At 51.3% G+C, this 21,647-nt stretch overlaps 7 protein-coding genes across 7 annotated transcripts; 4 read left to right on the top strand and 3 right to left on the bottom strand.

Annotated features, from left to right (window-relative positions):
* Positions 1-2,726: 2,726 nt before the first annotated feature.
* On the top strand, positions 2,727-6,310 carry PFICI_00260 (uncharacterized protein; the record flags this gene model as incomplete). Its single annotated transcript, XM_007828841.1, has 2 exons — positions 2,727-3,328; positions 3,406-6,310. 2 exons carry the CDS (start codon positions 2,727-2,729, stop codon positions 6,308-6,310), a joined length of 3,507 nt encoding a protein of 1,168 aa, XP_007827032.1.
* Positions 6,311-6,978: 668 nt separating this feature from the next.
* PFICI_00259 (uncharacterized protein) lies at positions 6,979-8,151 on the bottom strand (the record flags this gene model as incomplete). Its single annotated transcript, XM_007828840.1, has 1 exon — positions 6,979-8,151. The coding sequence occupies one exon, from the start codon at positions 8,149-8,151 to the stop codon at positions 6,979-6,981; it is 1,173 nt and encodes a 390-aa protein (XP_007827031.1).
* Positions 8,152-9,326: 1,175 nt separating this feature from the next.
* On the bottom strand, positions 9,327-10,021 carry PFICI_00258 (uncharacterized protein; the record flags this gene model as incomplete). The annotated part of the gene is made up of 2 exons (XM_007828839.1): positions 9,327-9,538; positions 9,616-10,021. 2 exons carry the CDS (start codon positions 10,019-10,021, stop codon positions 9,327-9,329), a joined length of 618 nt encoding a protein of 205 aa, XP_007827030.1.
* A 391-nt stretch (positions 10,022-10,412) lies between these two features.
* On the top strand, positions 10,413-10,676 carry PFICI_00257 (uncharacterized protein; the record flags this gene model as incomplete). The annotated part of the gene is made up of 1 exon (XM_007828838.1): positions 10,413-10,676. The coding sequence occupies one exon, from the start codon at positions 10,413-10,415 to the stop codon at positions 10,674-10,676; it is 264 nt and encodes an 87-aa protein (XP_007827029.1).
* Positions 10,677-10,738: 62 nt separating this feature from the next.
* On the top strand, positions 10,739-11,242 carry PFICI_00256 (uncharacterized protein; the record flags this gene model as incomplete). The annotated part of the gene is made up of 1 exon (XM_007828837.1): positions 10,739-11,242. One exon carries the CDS (start codon positions 10,739-10,741, stop codon positions 11,240-11,242), a length of 504 nt encoding a protein of 167 aa, XP_007827028.1.
* A 720-nt stretch (positions 11,243-11,962) lies between these two features.
* Positions 11,963-13,501, top strand: PFICI_00255 (uncharacterized protein; the record flags this gene model as incomplete). The annotated part of the gene is made up of 1 exon (XM_007828836.1): positions 11,963-13,501. One exon carries the CDS (start codon positions 11,963-11,965, stop codon positions 13,499-13,501), a length of 1,539 nt encoding a protein of 512 aa, XP_007827027.1.
* Positions 13,502-14,734: 1,233 nt separating this feature from the next.
* On the bottom strand, positions 14,735-17,716 carry PFICI_00254 (uncharacterized protein; the record flags this gene model as incomplete). The annotated part of the gene is made up of 1 exon (XM_007828835.1): positions 14,735-17,716. One exon carries the CDS (start codon positions 17,714-17,716, stop codon positions 14,735-14,737), a length of 2,982 nt encoding a protein of 993 aa, XP_007827026.1.
* Between the last annotated feature and the right edge of the window lie 3,931 nt (positions 17,717-21,647).

Below are 21,647 nucleotides of genomic sequence, written 5' to 3'. Positions count from 1 at the left end.
GAGACCTGCAGCGCACTAATAAATGGCCTACATAAATGTAGTACTACATACATACTACCCGTTGTGTATTCGTACATTACCCGTACATTACTTTGTACACTAGAAATCAACAAAGTCGTGACGGGAGATGAGGATCGAACCGGAATCTGCGGATAAAAGAGGATCTACATCAATGCTGCCTTGAAGGAGTAAGAATTCCCCTTCTCGTTTTTCGATCGGTCGTCCAACACGATCAAGAAAAAGCTGCAAAGAAGCCGCACCCACAAATGCCCACCCACAGCGCTGCTACCACGTACTGCGGATCTCCGTGTGCGCGTTCCCACCGCAATGTACGTGTGTAGCATCCGTCAACATGGCCGTCGTGGCAGTGTAGTGGTGTACACCCCAGCGAGCCCAGTGGGCACCAGCTTGGCAAGCTTGGGGATCAGACGGATCGACGGGTCAAGAAGACAAGATCCGGATCCTGGGCTGGTAAGCATGCATCAGTGCATTACTTCCCTGGATGCTATGGGCGGGGACCTCGGGCCCACTGTCTCTCTTCTTTTTTTTTCCTCTTTCCAACTTCCCTGCGACAATCACTAGAGTTTGGCAGCTCGTCAATCTGACTTGGACAGACTGACAGTAGGCGATTGATTACCTTGAATCCATGATTAGAGTACATACAATTGCACAAATGGCTTATAAGAAATGACATGGCTGCAACAAGTCATGAGGCGAGGCAAACAAGTCAATGGATTTAATCAATGTGCGGGCGACTATGAACCACATCACGAACAACTAACCTGTCCAATCGAAACATCATCCACCTGTTCCTGTCGATCTATCTGCATTCTTTCTGCTTGTCCCTATCAGTACACTGCCTACCTATCTGTTCATACAGTACATACAGCAAGGAGGGGCCCGACCAATGATGCCCTTGAGACGGGCTTGACATCAACATTCCCAGCTGGGTGGCTACACTATACTAGATGCTTGAACTTATGTATGTAATCAGCTGAATGATGATAGAATCAAGATGATGATGATTATTATTAGCATCAGCGCCATCTTGGGCCGTTTAACTAAAAGCAGGTGCTGTTTTAACCGCCGCAACCACCAATGCGAGGTACAAGCAAGACATTGACGAGACACGACACGAACAATGATCGCTGGTCGTCTTCTCCGCTCCTCCCTCCCCTCCATACAAGCAAAAAGGTCACCCTCCATCTCAACGAAACGGCGCCGTTCTGCACCCTCCTTTACTCCTCTCCTGGGTCGCACTGGTCTCAGATCTTCAATGCATCCCACGCGAGGAGCAGCTCTCTTCTCCAACTTTTTTTTTTCTTCCCTCCTCTTCTGCTGTTTATTTACCCGTGCCCGCCCCTACAACCCTGTCGTGTTGCCCATCGTTATCGTGAGCATTGAAACAATATTTCTTGCCTCTGGGAATCTTTGCATCAATCGGCTGGGTAAACATTCGTCTCAGCTACCATCAATTGGTTTGAATGATTGACAGCCATCTCATTGCCATAATTGTTGCTTTTCCATTGCTGAAGATATTGGTCTTGGCTTGCTTCTCTCTCCCCCCCGATGCACAACAGTTGACACACACTACCTTATTTTAACCGTTGCCTAGCTGAGCTGTCAACGTTACCACTTGTGCCTCGCATATGCGTCATTGGAGCTGGAGGTCCCCAAATCCATAGCACAGAGAGTGAGCACATTGGAACCAAGCTTTCACTTTCCGTCTACGGTTTTGAGCAATCGCCGCCCCTCCCAATCCGCTCCTCCATATACTGTACACTGCCGAAAGACTACTACGTACGCCCTTATATTGGCAGCACACTACAAACCGGTTTCCTCTTGACTCTACAGGTTTCAAACGTGGAGGGGAAGAAGAAATAAATAGTACAAGCAACAAGACCCACGGCCAGAAACAAGGACAATAATAATATCCTTAGGTAGCGGCCGTCCCGCCTCGTACCGCAACAACGCTCCATTGCGCTACACTGATACGCTAGAGCGTGCCGACGAGTACCACACACTACGGGATCCGGGTGACAGACAGTACCTAACCTACAGCCAAGCCAGCCAGAAGCCAGACAGGAAACAGAGATGGACGCCAGCACAGCCCACTCCTAGTCAGACCATCATCCCAGTAGCCAGGCCCCCAGTCCATCCACTTCTTCCCGCGCGCGCGCAGGCCCCTTTCCCTTCCCTCGGGGACTGACTGGACGGACGGACCTTGACCATTTCTTATTACTTTTACTGCCCACTACTTACTTTTTTGCTACCCATTACGCAAACCAACAGCTCACATTCGCTGCCAAAATCCAAACTGTTGTGCATGTGTGTGCGCCTCCTCCGCCCGTGAGACCATCGGTTGCTTTTTTTCATTGTAACAAATTTCGTCGCTTCAACCTTTTTGTGTTTGTCTTGTCTTTTGCTCTTCTACTGCATGTCCACAGTCGCGCCAGGGGGGTCGTTTTCCAACATGATGCGGGTCTAAGCCACCCTCCGCCGAATCGCGTCCAACCTCTCCCTCCCCTCTCCAAAGGAAGAAAGAAAGAAAAAAAAAACTTGTGATAGAGAAAGATAGGGAGAGAGAGACTGAGAGCTACGCCCACTCGACGACAACCATGCGACCCTTTGCGGCGCCAGTCCATCGTGACAACCCGACACAAGCCAATGTGACCGAATCGCCATGCTGCAGAAATGGAGGGCTGCCATCTTCGATAGATTGGCGGATGTCGAGCGCGGCCACGGCTCAACAACGCGCCAGGAGGAAACACTTGCCCCAGTACGAGTCGGCGCATGATGTTGACGACAATGACGACCATGTTGCGCCGCAGTTCGCCTGTACACGTCGGCCTCGAACTCGTCCCCGTTCTCGTACGCCGGCCAAGTCGAGGTATCTACTAGCTTCTATGCTATACCTTCAGGCTGTATCAGCGGTGCAGGTCTCCTTCGATAACTGTCTGTCAGAGGACTATATATGGACGTCCCACCTGAGTGACCCAAACAGCACGCAGCTGCAATGGGTTCCCGAGTTCGTGGACGCCGTTTTCGACCAAGACGGCGACGTGCACACTCTTGTCGTTACAGTCTGGGGAAATGTTACAGGACGGGTGGGGGATTCGGATATACCAGCGTGGAACAGCGCGGATTGGAACGACTCTACTCTTGCTCTGGCTGGCAAGATCCAGAATAAGCCAAATGCTGCCAACTTGACGACGCTACACAACAAGGTCGACGTAGCCACCTTTACTCCATATTTATCCAACGAGAACTTTTGCGACAATCTCAACAACGGGTCCTGTCCTCTGGGGCCCGTTTTCCATGACCTTGCGTGAGTATACTTACACTTTGCCATAGACTGGTACCCTTTTATGATTTTGGTGGTCTAACATCATGTCCTTGTTTTAGTGATCCTGAGCTTCCTTATGGTCTTCCTTATTTTAATCTCACTCATGCCTTCGACTCATCGTATGCTTTTTCATCATTTGCCCCTACGCTCATTATATATTATGAGGATGGCCTAACCATTGGATGCATCTCGACCGTCGTTACTCCCAGCCTTGGAGGAGTGGCTTGGTTTTTGCGATTTTTGCCAATGTTTGCTCTCTTGCTAGTCGGTGCTGCCACCGTCTTTGCCGCCGTCTTCAGTCCTTGGGGCGCAAACGATATCTTCCACTGGTCGTCCAACTATGGTCGGGATCTGGACCTCCTTCGACTGGTGACTCCTGGGTTCGGCGATTGTCTCCAGTATATCCAGTTCATTGCCTTGACGGGTGGCCTCTCGCTGAGTTACCCCGGCTTTTATCAACCCGCTGTCAGTAATGGCGCTTGGGCAGCACTCATGTTCAACGAGAGCTTCGTGGCCCATGCCGATCCCTGGGAGAGTCTCGTGGACGGAGTTTACAATACCAACGCAACCTACGGACTCGAGGTCATATCACAACTCGTGGGCATGGCCGATGTCGAGGATATATGGGCAGGCATGATCGTATGGCTATTGGTGATTATCGCTGCCTCGTTATTCGCTGTGCAGCTTGGCTTCTTCATCCGCTGGGTTTGGAGGTCCGTTCACAAGACTTCTGAAGAGGATCACCGCAAAAAGAACATGCCCTTTTCCATCGGAATCATCGTACGCCTGGTCTTCAACTACTTTTTGCTCCCAATCGTTGCTCTATCGACCTTTCAACTCGTCGTTGCAAGCGAGTCTCCTGCCTACCTCGTGGTATTAGCCGCCGTCACGGTTACTCTGATTGTCATTTTTGCATCTTACCTGATGTACCTTATTGCTACGACAAAACCGAGATCTCTTCTGTTCGACGACCTTCCCACTGTGCTCCTCTATGGCCCACTATACAACACATACTCGGATGAGGCGGCACCTTTCGCCATGATTCCCATTATCCTTACTTTCATGCGCGGAATCGCCATCGGTGCGGTACAGAATTCCGGCGTTGCGCAGATTGTCATCCTGGCCGTCTGTGAAATTATTCAGATGCTCACGATTTGGGCGTTCCGGCCGTTCAACGCGTCAACCAACATGAACGCCTATCATACTGGATTTTCGCTTTTCAGGTTCCTTACCACGCTCCCGATGGTTGCCTTTGTTTCGTCAATGGGCTTGACAGAATCGGCCAAGGACTGGGTAGGATATGTCATACTATTGCTCCATGGCTTTGTCCTTGTTTTTGGGTTCTTTCTCAACTCCCTACAGACCATTGTGGAGGTCATTGCGCGCATGCTGGGTGCAGGTGGCGATGATGTCCGCGGCCAGACGCGGGGTGGACTGTCGAAAATCTTTGGGGCTCGTCAATTGAGGAGACGCGTGTCTAGGCGTGGTGCGGCATCGCGACAAAGTCAGCTCAGCACCTCGGGCATGTTGGATACTTACCATAACCAAAACAGAGGCTATGGCCGCGTGAGGAGCGAGTCAGCCGGTAGTATGGGCATTTTACTGAATCAAAGAAGCTCGAGCGTTCTAGACGGAAGAAGTATGGATGGATTCTCAGGGCCGTTAGGAGGCAGCACGTTTGCGCCAACGACTCCAGGAGCAGATGCTAGTACTTTCTCCTTTATACCGTCGCCTGGGCAAGCTACACGTCCTCAGCCTGCGGCCGATCCGTATTACCGCCCTCCGCGTGCAAGACGACATACCGGCGATGAAATGGGCTCTTCTCCCCCAAGACTGGGTCGCGCATCTATTGGCAGCGTTGATCTGGCGGACAAGCGGCTTAGTCAGCTGGATGCTCAAGACTTTGATAGAATAGGCTCTTCGAAAGCAGGTCCGGTCCCTCCAGGCGGACCTGCCCCGGCGCCGGCTTCATACATGCCCGTCTTTGCGCCCCGCGCCGACTATTCCACGAGAGAAGTGGACTTTTATTATGGTGTACGTGGCCCAGCGCTCAACTCTGATGCTCCAAACCGCCGACTCGGCACCGGACCAGCAGATCCAACCAGCCCGGTGTCGACTGCTACTTCATGGTTCAAGAGCTTGTTTGGTGGAAAGACCAAAGAAAAGGGCAAAGGCTTCGAGGTTGTCAGAAGCGCTCGAATGCCCCCAGCAATGAAGGCAAGAGGAGGAGACCTGGAGGAAGAAGCACCCCCTGAGGGCATCCCAGTTGCCATGGGTGTACTTCGCAACGGTCCAATCGAAAGTGACGACGAGGACTCGCCTCAACCCAAGCCAGAGCCACAGGGACAAGAGAATAGCGAGAGTGGGGACAGAGAAGTGGATGAGACTGCAAGAGCATCTCAAGATGAAACCGAATCTGAGGAGGGTGAGATCACCAGAGTCGCACCTGAACCACCGTTACTACCTGACCTCGATGCTGGCGAAAGCTTCAACTTCCCGAGCCGAGTGCAGTCTACCAAGACGGTCCGACAGCTGTCTCAGAAAACAGTCAGAGAAATCGAGCTTGAACCCATTCCTGATGTGCCGAGGAAAAGTTCAAAACGTAACAGTACTGCGGACAAGATGACGAAGCCTGTCTTGAGCTTGCTGCCTCCTTTGGAAGTATCAGGGGGCTTGCATCCGGATGCTGCGGCCACAGCCAGTTTCCCATTTGATCGATCCAACTCGCAGAAGCGGCTGTCTGGCTCTTCCACGGGCGATCTCCCGTCAGCTGCCACGAGCGGCGATAGGAGCGACGAGCGCCCTACTAGCTTTGGTGTTGTACATCAGCACAACATTAGCCGGATCGACCCAGCCTCTGATCAGGATCTTGACCTCCTCGGCAGCACCGCGGAAGTTGTCGACAGCTCGCGGCGAGTGAGTCCAATGTCGTCCGTGTCTGGTCGCTCAGCTCGGCATGAGTAACATGAAGACGATTTACAAATGAGTTTTACGAATCTCCTTGTTCTTCTAATGTACACGAACTATAGATTTGCTTTTTTTTTTCTGGCTCCCGCCATGTAAGGGCTCTTTACTGGTGTGTTGGAACAGGTATGGATGGCTGTGTGGATCTGCCAGTGGATGATAATAGGAAGGTCCTCCCTTGGATAAGGGGGCGCCTCCTTGCGTTTTATAGTAATCATTGGGATCTTATCTGCTTTAGCGGCGGCGTTCAAAAACTGTACTGGGCGCATATCCAGCAACAGCGCACATTTGCAACCGGGGGATTTCTGGGATTTTGTAACGGCCGCATTAGCGAATTGGAATTGAATCATTGGAGACCTCTTCCGGCTTGTAATCAATCACAGGAGCAGCTAGCTAAGCATGGCAACATATTACAGCTCACAGCAAACAAGTCTACAACTAAGATAGTAATGAAATACCTCAGAATATTACCGTAAGCTTGTGGTTTCAGTGATTATTTGTATTGTCTTCTCGAAACTATGCTAAAACAAAAAAAATGCGTAAAGAAAAAGGGAAATGGAGAAAATTTCCCTTAGAAACAACCGCCTTTATTTTCTTTCCCTTTTTTTTTTTAGGAATTTAAACCAAAATAAAAACCACAAACTTTAAACCACGACTCTCAATTTCTTCTACTTTCGCGCAGGCGAGCGAGCAGCGGTGTCCCACGGCGACATGTCGCCGACCACCATGGGCTCGCCGTCGCCGCCGCCGCCGGGGGAAGACTGACTCGACGAAAAAGTCGAGTTGTGACCACCGCCGTCACGACGGCGGGCGGCCTCCTTGAGCTCCATGGCCTCGGCATTGGCGCGCTTCGAGGCCGGAGACTTGGGCGAGGCGATGTCGATGGGGGCCGAACGCGGGAGGCTGGGGTGGCGGCGGGGGGCGGGGGCAGGAGCGGGCATGGGAGAGGTGGAGGGAGAGGCAGGAGGGGGAGAGGAGGAGCCATGAGACGACGACGTCTTGTTCTCGCCGTCCTTGTCGTCGTCGGTCTTGGTCTCGTCCTCATCGTCCTGGGCCTCGCCGATCTGCTGGGGCTGGCCGTGCTCGCGGAGGTGCTGCTGCAGCGAGAAGCGGCGGGCCACGGAGATGGCGTTTGTGCGGCGGTGATGGCGGTACGGAGACGTGGCGGCGGTCGGCATGGTCTGGTTGCGTCGGCGGCCGGGGATCTTGGGCTGAGGAGAGCCGGTGGAGCTGACGACGGTGGTGTTGGCGGTGGTGGTGGTGGTGGTCCGCTGTTTGTGCTGCTGCTGCTGCTGCTGCTCCTGCTGCTTGGACTGGGTGGGTAGATCTCGGGCCATGGAGCTCATGATGGCATTACTGTTGGCCCCCTTGTGGTGATGATGATTGTTGTCCAAAAGATGAGTCTGATGGCCGGCGAAGGAGAGGGTATCATTCTTCTTGTCCTCGTCGTCACTATGGATTGCAACGAAAGGAGCGGCGACGGCAGAGACGAGGTTACGGTTTGCAGGAGCTGTAATGCTGCCCTCGTTCTTGTTCATGATCATGTTCTCGTTGGTCTCGACAAAAGGATCGTCATCTTCATCATCATCATCATTGCCAATCTGCAAATCCTCCTTCTTGGCGGCGAGGCCGTGGTAGTGACTGCTGATGCGACCGTCTTGCTCGAATAGGGGGGCGATGCGAGAAGAGCCATCGGGGCGGGAACGGTTGATGATGGACTCGCCGATGACGACGGGATCGGTGCAGGTTACTGCGCGGGTTCGGGGGCTGAGTTGAGGCTTGAGTTCGCCCCAGGGCTGCTTGGGATGGCGTTGGCCTCGGGTGTTCTGATTGTCATCCATAATTTCTTACAATGAGGAAGAGTTGCTCTGGTGGAACTCAGTCTGAGAAGAGAGAAAGAGAGGAGTTGAAGGTATCGTGACTTTTTCAAGAGTGTCAAGGGAAAGGGGGCAGTGGTAGTAATGTAAACGACCTGCCAACGCTCAGGAGATGATGAGATTCTTGAAATGTCCAAATGTAACCATCCAGGTTGGTCAAAAGATCGTGGGTTTGCTTGTTCCGTCCCACGACCCCACGAACAATTGCTGGACTATTTAAGCAGCTGACTCACGCAGCTTCTGAATGGTTGCCGCGGGCGATTGGGCTCTTGGTGGGCAAGCAGCAAAACGGGAAGTCACACGACACGACCAGTGCTTGTTTACTCACGATCCTCGTCGTCGAGGTGGAAAACGGAATCGTCTGGAGCCTTGCCCAGACGACGATTAGCCAGTTACGTGATGTCTCCTTTTGCGGCCATCACGGGAGCTTTCCATCATTCTATGGCTGTGATTGTAGACATCACCTTTGACTTGGGACGGAATGTGATTCACTCTATTGCTCTTTGACAACCTTGGGACGGAATATATTATTCACCATACAGTCTACTGACACCCTTCGGACGGAATATGATTCACTCTGCTGCCTTTTGACATACTTGGGACGAAATTATGACATTCACTCTACTGCCCTTTGATATCGGAATAGTGATTATTCACCCTACAATCTATTGACATCTTTGGGACGGATGATTCACTCTACAAGGTCACTGGATTCTTCGGACGAGATGAGCGTGATGTGATATTCGCTATTGTCGACAATGAGATTGCAGTACAATGCAAGGGCATGTCGACTATGTATATTTATGATCATTTGCTTGTTCAGCGTGTGAAGTTCAAACCTGCATGTTCATTGGAGAATAACCGACTGTTCATGGTCAGATCCAAGGTTCTAAAGCTGATCACGGCGTAGAGGCTATATCTCGTATAAATATGTGCATTAGACGCATCACACTCCGATGTGCCCATGTTCGCCATGCAAGGAGCATTGACGAATCTTGCGGTGGAACATGAATGTAAGTGTGAGAATCAACACATCAAGTTAGCTCATGAAGCAGCTCTGTAGCAAATTGATTCAAATATACTTGGCTTGTTCAAAGCCTCAGGTGCCTTCATCAGGTCCAGTGTTTCGTGACGCTAGACTACATTGCCCTGAGCCTCTCTGTGACTTCGTTGATGGCATTGTCAGCCTCCGAATGAGCTTGTCGCAGTCTATTGTGCAAAGTCTTCAGCTGTTCGTGTAATCTTTTATGGTCAACCGCCTTCTTCGTGTCGATCATGCCGTCCCTCAGCTCAGTCAGTATGGAGTCTCGGAAGTCCTTTTCGACCCCGCGGCATACTCTCATGAACACATCTATAGTACGGTCAACAAGGTTTCTGATGAAATAGGTCTTGTTCATGTCGTATGATCAAATTTGACAAACGACTTACCTATCTTATTTTTTGTTTCTTGATCTTTCATGGCAGTCAAGGCAACCTGGTGGTCCGACTTGGAAAAAGTTCTATCAGGCGGGCCGATTCCTTTGTAAAGGTGGTCACGATTTAGTACGGCGAGAGTCTGGTCCAGAACCAAAGCGTCTTCTTTCAATTTGATGCGTCTTTTGGTCAGTCGTTGCTGAGGTGACATCTGCAATCGGCCAGTCTCGTAGAGAATGAGTCTCGCTTTTCGATACGAGTTGATTATGGTACGCAGAGCGTCGACCGGCATCAGTGGTTCTGGTGAATGACTAGCGTCCAACCAACCATCCACTTCATAATGAGGGGGGAGTTTGATGGCGACAGCATCGTCGTCGTTTGCGAGGAATCCCTTCTGCGGGATACGTGCTTCATTTTCCATATCTTGATTCGACTGCTGGCGCTGATGTGCTATACGAAACAAGGGAAAGACCCGGGGTGTTGACAGGATATCTGCAAAGAAGATCTGCAAACTAGTGCTGAGGTGTCTTGCAGTGCTGTTGATACGGTCACGGGGGGTCATAAGCTGGAAATGCTTAAGAATGGGTGTCACTGAATTTGTTTTCGCCTTGAAAGGTCCTCCAATGGAGGGGTTGCAGTGTTTGATGTCCAGTTAGTTCCCAATCATTGTTACACGGCCCCCCGCTCCAGCTGATCCAGAGTCTGTACAACCAAGACCAACAGCTGGGTTATAATGTTGTTACCTACCTAGGTTAATCTTACAAGGCACTGCTTGAAGATCAGTCTCAAGGCCAATGTCTAACAATAACAACATGGATCCTCAGGCAGAGTTCATTTCGAGTGCAATCAAAGATGAACTTACATATGAGCAACGCCTGTTTGAGTTCTCCATGAACTCGAACAAACGAGAGCTCCACTTTCTAGCATTCCGCGGCTTGCAGAGGGAGAATATCCTACGACTACAAAACAGTCTATCCATGTGCAAGAAGAAGACTTTGGAGAGGCATCAATTTACCGAAGAGCACCCCGGACAGCTGACGCAATTACTGCACGATTACAGCACGTTCTCCTACTAGGCAAACATGTCCTGATCTGTCTCTAATGTCTTATAGCAAACGCCATCCGAGACTATCAATACATGAGCAAGCTCGTGCCCATCACTGGATCTCAGGCACGCGATGAACGGCTTGATCTCGAACAAGCCTTTCCAGAGATTGGCACCGTGATCGCCGAGGCCGGCGGATACCGGTCCTTTCCATCCGACTCCGTCATCCCCTCGGACCCGCTCCGGGACTTTCTCAAGCGGCGCCTCCCGTGCTCCATGACATACACCAAGAGCGAGATGCGGCGCCGCACCGACGAGTACCTTGCGCAGCAGCCGCCGGCCGAGGTCGCGCCCGTCGTCGATCGCCTGGCACGATTCCTTGTCGCCTTCCTCGGAGGAAGCTCGCTGGTTGTGCCCATGCTGGTCATGCGCCTGCCCGAAGTGTCGCTGGCCAAGAGCTTAATTACTGTTTCGGTCGCCGTTTTACTCTTTGCCATTGCCTTGTCGATCCTGTTCCGGGCGTCAAATACCGATACCATGGCTGCTACGGCGACGTATGCTGCAGTACTAGTTGTGTTTGTGGGAACCAGCTCTTGAGTGCGCATGGACATATAAGTCACGCTTTCCAATCCCGATTATAGCACCAACAAGCGCATATCATCGTCACATGAAGTGGACATTTAATTCAATACGTGATCTCGCTGTCGTGCTGCTCTCGCTTTTCGAATACTAGATAGGTACGGACCATCTTGGGTTGACATGGAAGATTTCACATAGATGGAATACGCCATGATTGTATTGTAATGTCACTTTGCTAACATTGGCTTCGCGGCACCTCTCGTAAGTGAGCTTGTTTTGCTAAAATTATGTACTAGGAACTCAGGCATTTCAGTATGTACAAGACTGGAACGTAACCCACTGGAGCAACTCAAATTGTAATTAGAAGAATTGTTTGTGCAACCATAAGCATCTAGCAACGTCGACTTACCATGGGCAATTTGTATAGAAGCTTCTTCGAATATTGAACCCTCGATCCCTTCTTCAGTCTGATACTTTATCTTCTTGATCTTGCAATTTCCCCCACTTCTTGGCAATCAATCCCATTCCAATGCCAGTTTTCCAATTATTTCCTCTTGTTCAACCCCTGAGTGGTGTTTCGCCACAGTGTGGCTGTGTACATCGCAGTGCGGCATCCTTCGGTTGACAAAACAGGATGGGCTTGTCGAGTCTGTTTGTTTACACATTCTTTTCGTATATGTAAAGTATTCTTTATTTTTATTCTTTATTCTAGATACGCATCGTGACAAGTAGTGCTTCATGCCTTTGACAAAAACAACAATAAGCCAGAAGGGGTCCTGGGCAGCTCTTCCCACAGAGCTTCAAGAGCATATCCTGCGTTTTCTGCTCCACGATGGCTGCAGCCTGGCTCGCTTCGCCACCGTATCAGAACAATGGCGGGCCATTATTGAACGTCACAATTTTCAGCACGTGAAACTATCATTCTCTCGAGTCCCCCAACTCGGTTCCATGACGGTCCGCGCACAAGCTCTCGTCAAGAGCATCTGGCTTACCTTTGAACTCAGAGAGTACGGATGCTCATGTCACAGGAGCCAGCGCACTTTCGAGACATATGGCCTAAGGAAGAAGGAGAGCCTCCTGCGAAAAGCATTCAGGGCCCTGTTCTTGACCCTCGGCGAGTGGGATCCCCAGGGCGATTTGAAGCTGGATCTCACGATCCACTCACCCAGCGACTCACATTACTGGTTCAAGTATCTTTCATTTGAGCCCGATTTCCCCGTGCCGCCCAGCCAGCCATCTTTTGTGTTACCAAATGACCCTGCACATGGCTGGGTTTATGGGAAACTAACTTCGGCTCCCAAGGCCTCGGCTCTTAGAACAGTGTTCGAGTCGAACCCCATAGATACTACTGGCCTTCTCCGGGTTGAGAATCAATGGTGGAACGGATTACCCCAGGTCCCAGCTGTAAAGACTTTGATCATACGTCTGCAGAACCGCCGCCAATGGAGCCCGTCGATGCTTGCTGCTATGCTACCACGTCTTCCTAGTATTGAGGAATTCTATTACGAGCCTTGGAGAGCTTGGGACCCCAGCAGACAGGCAGATACTGACGAGCTTTACTGCTCGTTTTTCGATTCCCTCGCCATGTCCACGAGTTTAAAGAAGCTGGTCGTGTTTGAAAATTTTGACGAGCAGTATGCCTTGGCCTTTAAACGCTGCCAAAGAATGCGAGAGGTCTGCTTGAAAGTCACTCGGGCACTCTTCAAGGCTAGCCTGGAGTTGGAGCATCTTTCGGCATCCTTCGTCACTGGCGCAGACCATTTTCTCCAGGCTGTAGAGCCGGGCTGGAAGTGGCCTCACCTACAATCTTTGACGCTTACATCGACCCTGCTGGATGCTCAATCAAATCCCGGTACGGTGAACACCATGCTTCAGGCAGTAGCATCAACTGCTCTGTCGCGCATGCCAAAGCTCAGGACATTTGAAGTCTGGCACGGACGCGTCGGATCGGCTGCCCTCTTCAGCTACCGGGTCGATGAACACGGTTATACAAGAATCAGCTGGAAAGCCACCTGGAGACTCACCTTGGATTCCTGTGTGATTAAAGGCTGGGAGTCCGTGGCCCGCGCCCACGGCCATACTCCGGATTTCCGGGTTCACGAGTTCGTGGATGAGACGGCCAATATTCATTCTCACGCCGATGCAATCTGCTTTCTAGGAATGTCCAAGGTCCTCCGACCCGTCTCGCTGCAACAAATTCTAAGAGCGCATGAGATACGACGCGAGGGGATACCTCGGGAGCTTGCCATCAACAATCCTCCATCCACTTCCCTATAAATGCAGCAAGGGGGCCTCTACTAGTTATTGGGCAACAAATCGAGGATAACATCAGGATGTCTGTCATTCATGAGTATTAACAGCAGACGAAGCAACGTGATTCGGTGGCACACAACTGCCGGATCATGCAAGCAAGAGGGATGGACGTGAACTAGGATGTAGCAAATATGTTCACGTCTCTCACGTAATAACCAATCAATCAAGCACGCTCCCATAACCTCGGTCTATCTTGACATACAAAGCTCATCCGTTTTCACCTTGACATGGGAAATTCACCCACTTTAGAAGGGCGACATCTGGGCTGTCACAGGCGGCATATCGTCGTAAACTTAATCAGATTGAGAAGAAAGAAAAAAGAAAGTCAATCCATGAAGAAAGCTGCCTTCGTTATTTCGTATTGCAAACGCAGCTCCAAATCGCCTGAATGTGGCACTGACCACGCGAGCTCAGACTGCTGTTCGGTCTATGTCAAATGATAGATTGGCGATAGTCTCCATACAAGCTTCTCATTACAATACATCATAGCACTCATTTTATTTGCATTAGAGAGTCATTTTTATCAAAAAAAGTCTTCATTATTATACGTCTACATGTAGCATCATGGTGTATGTATGCTTTTATCCCAGAAGTCGAGGCCCTCCATCGCTTCTGCAGAAGGAGTGGGGGTTTCGATCCAAGTCTTCCTTGGGTATTTCTACCGCAATCTCCTTGGGGGGTGATCTGCTCTCCTCCAAACCATGGGGTCCATGCCATTTTCATCTCATTTCCCAAAAAAAAAGTACAGTACGCAGTAGGATCTCCCCATGTTTTCTTGCTTTTGACAGGAGACGTCATGCCTATCATGATGCTATAGTTGACTTTCTCTTTCATGCTCTCGTAAAACGCCCAAAAATATGTGCAATGTAGCAGCAAGTCTCGTAGAAGATCTAACGAAATCGTAGAATTATACGCGAGTCATTAGAATTGATTTGAAGGCAGGTTTAGTGACCACCAGCTCGCAGGGGGCTGTATCAGAAATTTAATTGCCTTGTCGATTGATGGATTGAATGACGATGCACGGGTCCTCCTCGAATCCGAGAAATGAGAACTAAAGCCCATGGCTTCACCAAAAGTGATCTGCCAAGCTGGCAATTACTGTAGCAATGGCCTTTTCTCTTTGCTGCTGCGTTCCAAATCCCTCGAAAGCCTTCTTTTATGCACGGCAAAAGTCCGTAGGCAAGTTCTGAGCACTCCCTAAGATGCTGGCGACTCCTTTGGCCTCCGGAAGTTGACCATTCGGCTGAGCCTCTTGGCTATGCTGACTTTGGTTTTCTTTTCAGGTTCGTCGAGGGGAACCTCCATGCTCAGCTTGCTTCGCTCGCCATGTGATGTACTGATCAAACGACTGAGACTGGCCAGACTGGATCTTCGACGCCCAAAGGCGGACGCCGTGAATGAAGCGGGCCGTTGTTCGTGAAATGGCCTATTGCGTGGTCTCACACCGGGAAAGTTACTCTGCACTCCGGGAAAGTTACTTTCGCGTGTCATCGTTGATGTACTATCTGTCAATGAAGGAACGTCGACAGAAATGCGGACAACCTCTGGGCCTGGTTCACCCATAAGTAGACTCTGAAAGTTGGTTTCCTCCGTCACAGACGATGGCGCAGTCGAAACACGATGAGCATCGCACGACATTGGCGAGCGTGGCGAGGGAAATGAAGAAGAGTGGCTCATTGAGTACGGACTCATGCCTGCCATAGGTCCAGGGAGGCTGATTGGGTGAATTTCAACTGGAGCCAGGTCCTTGCCTGGAAAGACCCTGCGTGGTGATGGCGCAACAGAATCTGATTCGTGATATGGTTCGTAAATTCGTTCTTGGTCGACTGCAGTATGCTGCACGGGGAATTCCTCAGCGATGACCTCATCGTGTAGGGAGCTGATTGAAGCCTCAGTGCGGACTCTCGACCCGGGGGGTTGCAATTCCAAGCTTGATCCGCTGCCCTTTCGCTTGATCGACGGTGCCGCCGGAATCGACCCTGTCGAGCCCTTCCTGGCAAAATCTATTTCCTGAGTTGGCGTAGTGGCGGATCCGTCACTGGTTGATCGTGCTTCGAATTGGGCTCCAGATGTGGTGCTGGCTCCTGGAGTAGATGCTTGTGATGGAGTATCCGTACCGGAGTCCTCGTCATCATCCTCTTCCTCTTCCTCAAAAACATCAGCCATGGTGGAAGAACTGCCAAACCTGTGGATGCCAAATTTGCCTTCGAAGGGAGGCATCTCCGGGGCGCTCTCAGCTCGGCGATGATAATGCATACCAGGACCCGAGAAGCCTCGCATTCCTGCTGCGCTGTGTAATTGTCGTTTTGGTGGAGCACCTTTTCTCTGAGCAGCATCCCAAGCCGGATCGCGGCCCGAGGGTGTGTTAAACGGGCCAAGGGCAGCGTCCAGGTCAATCATGGGATACGACGCATCATCCTCAGACTTTCGTCGAGGCTTATTTGGCGAGGGCACTCGCAGTGAAGAGTCGGCGGGCTGAGTGACCATGACCATGGGTGCTGTGAACGGCCCGGTAATGTCCAGTCCATCCTCATACATGGCAGCACTCAACTGCTCGCTCGAAGGAGGCGGAGTCGGTGCGCGTGAGGAGTCGGACTTTGCCTTTCCAGACCGGGACTTGGGTTTGCGAGGCAACAGAGAGCCGGCCCAAGACTTGACCTTCTTCTGCTTCTTCTTCTTTTTGCCCGATGATTTTTTGGTCGGAGAATGTGCCTCACTTTCATCATCAAAATTCATCTCGCTCTCTGCTCCGCTACGAGCATCAATCGTCTTCGGCCCTATTTCAAAGGAACTCGAACTGAGAGGTCGCTGTTTTCCTGGTGAGCTAGAAGCAAAAGGATCCAGTCCAAAGAAAGACCAGCGTTTCGGTATCTTTGTGGGGCTTGAAGGTGTTGGTGACGAAGGCTCTTCCATGGTGATGATAGGCAGCAGTGGGATCGAGTTTCGTCTGCGAGGTGACGACTGATTGTCATCGAATGGGAATGAAGTAAGCAGGCTAGGGGTGCGTTCGAGCACAGGACCTGCAGTGCTTGGCCGGTGTTCACTTTGTTTCATTGGTAGCGAAGGGGAAAGGACACCAGGGCGCTCCCGGTCCGCTATGGTTGAGTTTCCGAGGGAAATGATGGAAGAGATGCTATTAGATACAGAATGGCCAGGATGGCCGGTAATCGTACTGGAGGTATCGGTCGAAACCATGGAGAGTGGTCTGGGAATGTACTCGAGTGTATCCGAAAATCCAACCTTTGCCCGTGCAGGTTTCGGACTTGGGCTTGATTCTGTGCTATTGTTGGCGTCAATGGGTGTTTCGATTGCATCCACTGACGGCTCTGTAGTGGCCACTAGTTGTGGCGACTCTGTTGGCGTACTCTCTTCTGGTCCAGCGAACGGCGGCTTCATTTTGTTGTCAAAGTCGGCCGGACTGGTTGGAGCGCTGTTACCTCGCGAGGGAAGCGGGCTGGTTGGCGGCTTCAGTATCATAGATAGATCGTGGCTCGAAATAGCGGCAGACCGACGATGCTGGTGCCTACCCCTTCGTGCGGTGGCGTCAACAGGTTGCAGGGCAGGGGACGCGAAACCGTTCTCGGACCTAGTAGGGCTGCCATTGTTCATTACTGTGATGGTGTCGCCTTCTCTGAGTTTTCCACCCACGAATTCGCTGCCACCTCGTCTATGACTGCCGCGATTCGGAGCCAGATGTGGTGATGCAGGTGAGCGCGGTGGGCTCATCATGGCAAATGATGAATCAATGGAAGCACCAGGATTAAAGCTGAACTCTGGGAGAGGAAGCGGTTTTTGTGATGAGTCGTCATCGGCATCCTCGGCAGCTAGACTGGCACCAGGGTTGAAACTGAAAGCTGGTAATGCAGGTGAACGTCGCGGGCGGGCGCTCGATGCACCAAGGCTGCCCGTACTCATCTGCTCATTCTGCAGACCCACGACAGATTTCGGACGCTGACCACTTGCTCGAGAAAGCGAGGATGGTGCTGAAGATACCGAATGCCGGGCAGGAAAGACAAAAGGAGGGTTCGGAGGCGGAAGTCTTGAGCGAGGCGAAGGCGTCGAGATAGAATAAGGACTTTGGTCGTCGGACGGTGCCTCAATCCGTATAGGCTCAGGTATCGAGAGATGCCGTCTTCGGGGCCCATTTCTGTCCATGCCCACGCCACCAATTGTTGTCATGGTGGAATCTCCTCCTGGACCGCCAGTTGTTGCACAAGCGGTTGCCATGTTCCTGCGAGGCCGCACTGCGGCACAAATTGGACAAGCGCCTAGAAGCGGTGGGATATCATAGATGAATCCCGGTCGTCTGTGAAAAAGGTCGGAATGTTTGCTATTCGCTTCCTATGGTATTGTTAGGTTGTCTCTCGGGGCTGCGGCAGGCGAAGAATGGTGGCAGAATTTTGAATGGCACAAAATGAGAGTGAAACTGCGGCTTGCTGCTGGGTTGGATGCGGCAGGCAAAGGATGAAAAGTGTCGCAGACGGAGGGGTGAAAATGGCTGTATGACGACGAAGCGAATGACTGGTATTACCTCGTGAGCGAATGGCTGAGTCGACTATAACTTTTGGGATTTTGGGACTCGGAAGGGCTGCGTAAAAAATGTGTTGTGTTGTTTCTTGTCGCCCGTGACAATTATCGTTGCAGCGTTTCGTTGCGTTGCTGTTTCCCGCCTACCGATGTCGTGAAAGTACGGGCGCAAGAGAAATGCAGGCCAATAATAAATAACGGGCAAAATGCTAGTAAAGTAAATTCGGATCAGAAAAGGGAAAAAAAAAGAAGATGATGATTCCGACCGAAAAGAGGAAAAAGGAGCGGACGGCCAAGACCAGGGCAAATCTCTGCTGCGAGAAGACTTGCGACCGGAATTGAAGCCAAGGGTGAGGTTGAGGGTTGAAGCCTTCTAAGATGGAGAGGTGGAGGAAGAAGGTGAGTTTGGAGATGGAGGAGGGAGCAGAGTAGAGCAGAGGGCCGGCCAAAGTTGAGGAGGAAAGAGCACCAACACACACGCTGATACCGAATGGGCGCGCGTGCGCTGGGGGAACTGGTTGACTGGGACCTGGAGCGAGTGGGAAGTAAGTGGGAGCGCTGGAGCATTCGGGTTTCTGGGCTTTTCCCGCTAACTAGTCCCAGTCTTAGTACAGTGGGGCCCCTGTTCGTCTATCCATGGAGGTGGACAAGGTACCGCAGACAGCAGGCGGGGGCCTGGCAACGAGAAGAGGAGGGTGAGTGAGGGCTGGAGGTGTCAAGAGCAGGTGGACGTTCACGACAATTCACACGACAACCCGGCAGTGTCTCTTGTGTTGTTCAGCTCGAGGAAAAAGAAGAAAAGAGACCTTGGTCTCGATTGATTCAATTGATCATGTCTTCGTTTCTCAGCTAATCGCACAAGGCAAACGGCCTAACCTAGTAAGCATCATCAGAACTTGCAAACTCTACTTTGCCCTTCCTCGGCACAGAGTTCTGCCCCGTCGCTTCTTGATAGATGGATGCAGCGTAACCATTTCGACCACCTGCCTTAGCACCCTCTCTCAAAAGACTTCCACAGCGCAGGAGACTTTGGCCTGCTTGCGTCCGTCCAAGCATCTTTGCTGTGTGCCTGCCTTAGTATCTGCAAAGGCGTAACCGAAAAGGAAACGCAATGCACACACGCACGCACAAACCCAGCCACCTACCTGGGGAAGACGCCAGGCGCCTAACGTCGTAGTAGTAGCAGTAGCAGTAGCAGCAGTAATAAGTATCCAACAGCACTAGCCCAAGAATAAAATGCCCACTCGAGGCCCTCATCTCGGCTTCTTGTCGTGCACAATTTCCCAGTGCCAAATCAGACATGCGACTATCGACGAATCAACAGGCCCCCAATATTCCGTCCAGGTCGCTTCTGTTAGTGTTTGATTATGATGTGTGCACTCACTTTGGACCTGAGTAACGTCCGTGTCCCAAGAGAAATGCGCCGTCACAACCTCCCCAACCCATCCCAATGCCCAGTAGCCCCCCTGCTTCTTCCCCCCTGACCATCAATCTCCAGGTAATAATCTTAACAAGCTGTACCTGACCAATATTACTACGTGCGGAAATGTCTATATAACCACTATCGACGGTCGTGTTTAAATATGGAAACATAACAGCTTGGTTTCTTGGTTGTGACCAAGTATACGAGAGATTGTGACCTCATGACTTTGTGCAGGCCAGCTGTACCTGAAGGAAGGGCAGTGGAGGTCTTATGTAGGTATTTACCATGGTAATGTAGTAGTAGTCCTATCTTTGTCGGAAGATTGCAAGGACACTTGATCGACAAGATCTTTCGGACGAAATCGCGGGATCGCTTAGACCACGGGTTGGACGGGGCGACACTTGGTCGGTTTTCCCCCTCTCGCATACATAGTACATGGTGTAGCGCACGAATAGATAGTAGTAGAGACAGATAGATGCAATATGTACCATGAGTGTTGACCAAGAACCCCACGATTCAGACTGTTTGGACGTGGGATTCTTGCAGCACAACATCCATCACCGGGGTGATTGCAGCAAGTCATATCTCAATGTTGATGCTCTTCTGAGTCTTTTGAGTTTGGTATACTGCATAGAGCTGAGAGAGTGGATAGGTATGTATGTTACATCTGCCACAAGCCGTTGAAAGTGGCACTGTACTTTCACTTTGCAGCAGCCATGCACTGCACCATATGTCTGCGTAACAACAATTCAGGAGCTGGCGTTCAAGTAAGCCAATTCATTATGTGCTTACAGCAAAAAAAGTTGCAATATGGAGTGGTGGTAGCAGGACACGCGTAACCATCTGGCTTCGTCACAAGAGAACAGACAATTGACCAGCATCCGGGCGGCAATTCTGCGATGGGCAGTTGGCCAGTTACTTGAAACCCCAGTATCAATCTGCGTCTCACATAAGTACCGCTTAACCGTGAAATGCACTCAATTTCAGCCCGCAAATCTGCAAATCCACTTCAGTGCCGGCCAGCCTGAGAGAAGAGAGCCTGTGCTTTGAATGTGCCTGGTTTGGCGGGCCTGAACTGGCTACTAACTGCTGCTAGCAGCGTGTGCCTGTCGTTCCTTGCTTGCTCTGGGCAGGGTCATATCCCATCCAATTGCTGGGCCCAGCGCTTCTCGGTTCCTGGCGTCGTCCCACCCACACCCCTGACCCAGCAAACCCGGTTCAAACCTGTCAGTCTCAAATTATGCCGATTTCCTCTTCTGGGCATGGAGATGGATCATGGAGGGGAGGGAAAGAGGACCACGGTGCCCATTTTTGCACTCACCCACGACTCCTTGCCGCTTCGCGGCGCTCAAAAAAGATAGGCAACAAGCCGGATCAAGACTTGTTTCACGGCCCCTTGCGAGGATGGTCCATGTTCCCGGAAGAGACAGGCAAAATGAGATCCATATCTCTCTGGTTGTTTTTTGCTTTTTCTTTTCCACTTTGCATTGCTTCTCCTGCCTCGAACCGTCCAGTGGCATCGTTTCAAGGGTGTTTCCCTTCGCTGGGCCGACGGGGCCCCGGGCAACGAGACAACAACACCACATTGTCCTGCAGGTTTCTGCAGGTCGAGCGCTGGAGGGCCAAAAAATTATGATAAGACTTGTCTGTTTGTCCACCTGCTGCTGCTGAATGGCACATCACCCTGAAGCCTGCAGCTCGCAGGCAAGGCCTAGCCGGCGCCACTTTGGAGGAGCAGATCCTGAGAGCGCCCATCATATTCAGGCCACATCCGCACCCTCCCCCTCGCCCATCCGCGCCCTCCCCCTCCACTTTTGCATACAAAAAACGTCTGTGCACAGGACAAGCCACAGGTTAAAATCCACTTAGCCCCACTACCACAGGCTTAGCTGCACTCAAGCCACGCAAAAAGATACATCGTAGCAAAACACCATAAATCCACGATATCTTATTTAAATAAAATGGGAAAAATGCGCAAATGCGTTAGGATTAGTTATTAGGGTTAGTTAGCCTAGTTAGCGTTAGGGTTAAGGGTCCGGGAGCTCGAGGGGCGGTGTGAGCCCTTCGTAATCTGGAATATGGTATTTTGGTTATGTGTGTAGGTACCTCGCGAAGGGGGAGGGTGCGGATGGGCGAGGGGGAGGGTGCGGATGTGGGCTG

The sequence above is a fragment of the Pestalotiopsis fici genome (assembly GCF_000516985.1).
Source record: "Pestalotiopsis fici W106-1 unplaced genomic scaffold PFICI_Scf_1, whole genome shotgun sequence".
Taxonomy (NCBI): Eukaryota; Fungi; Ascomycota; class Sordariomycetes; order Amphisphaeriales; family Sporocadaceae; genus Pestalotiopsis; species Pestalotiopsis fici.
This window is presented reverse-complemented; position numbering and strand designations above follow the sequence as displayed.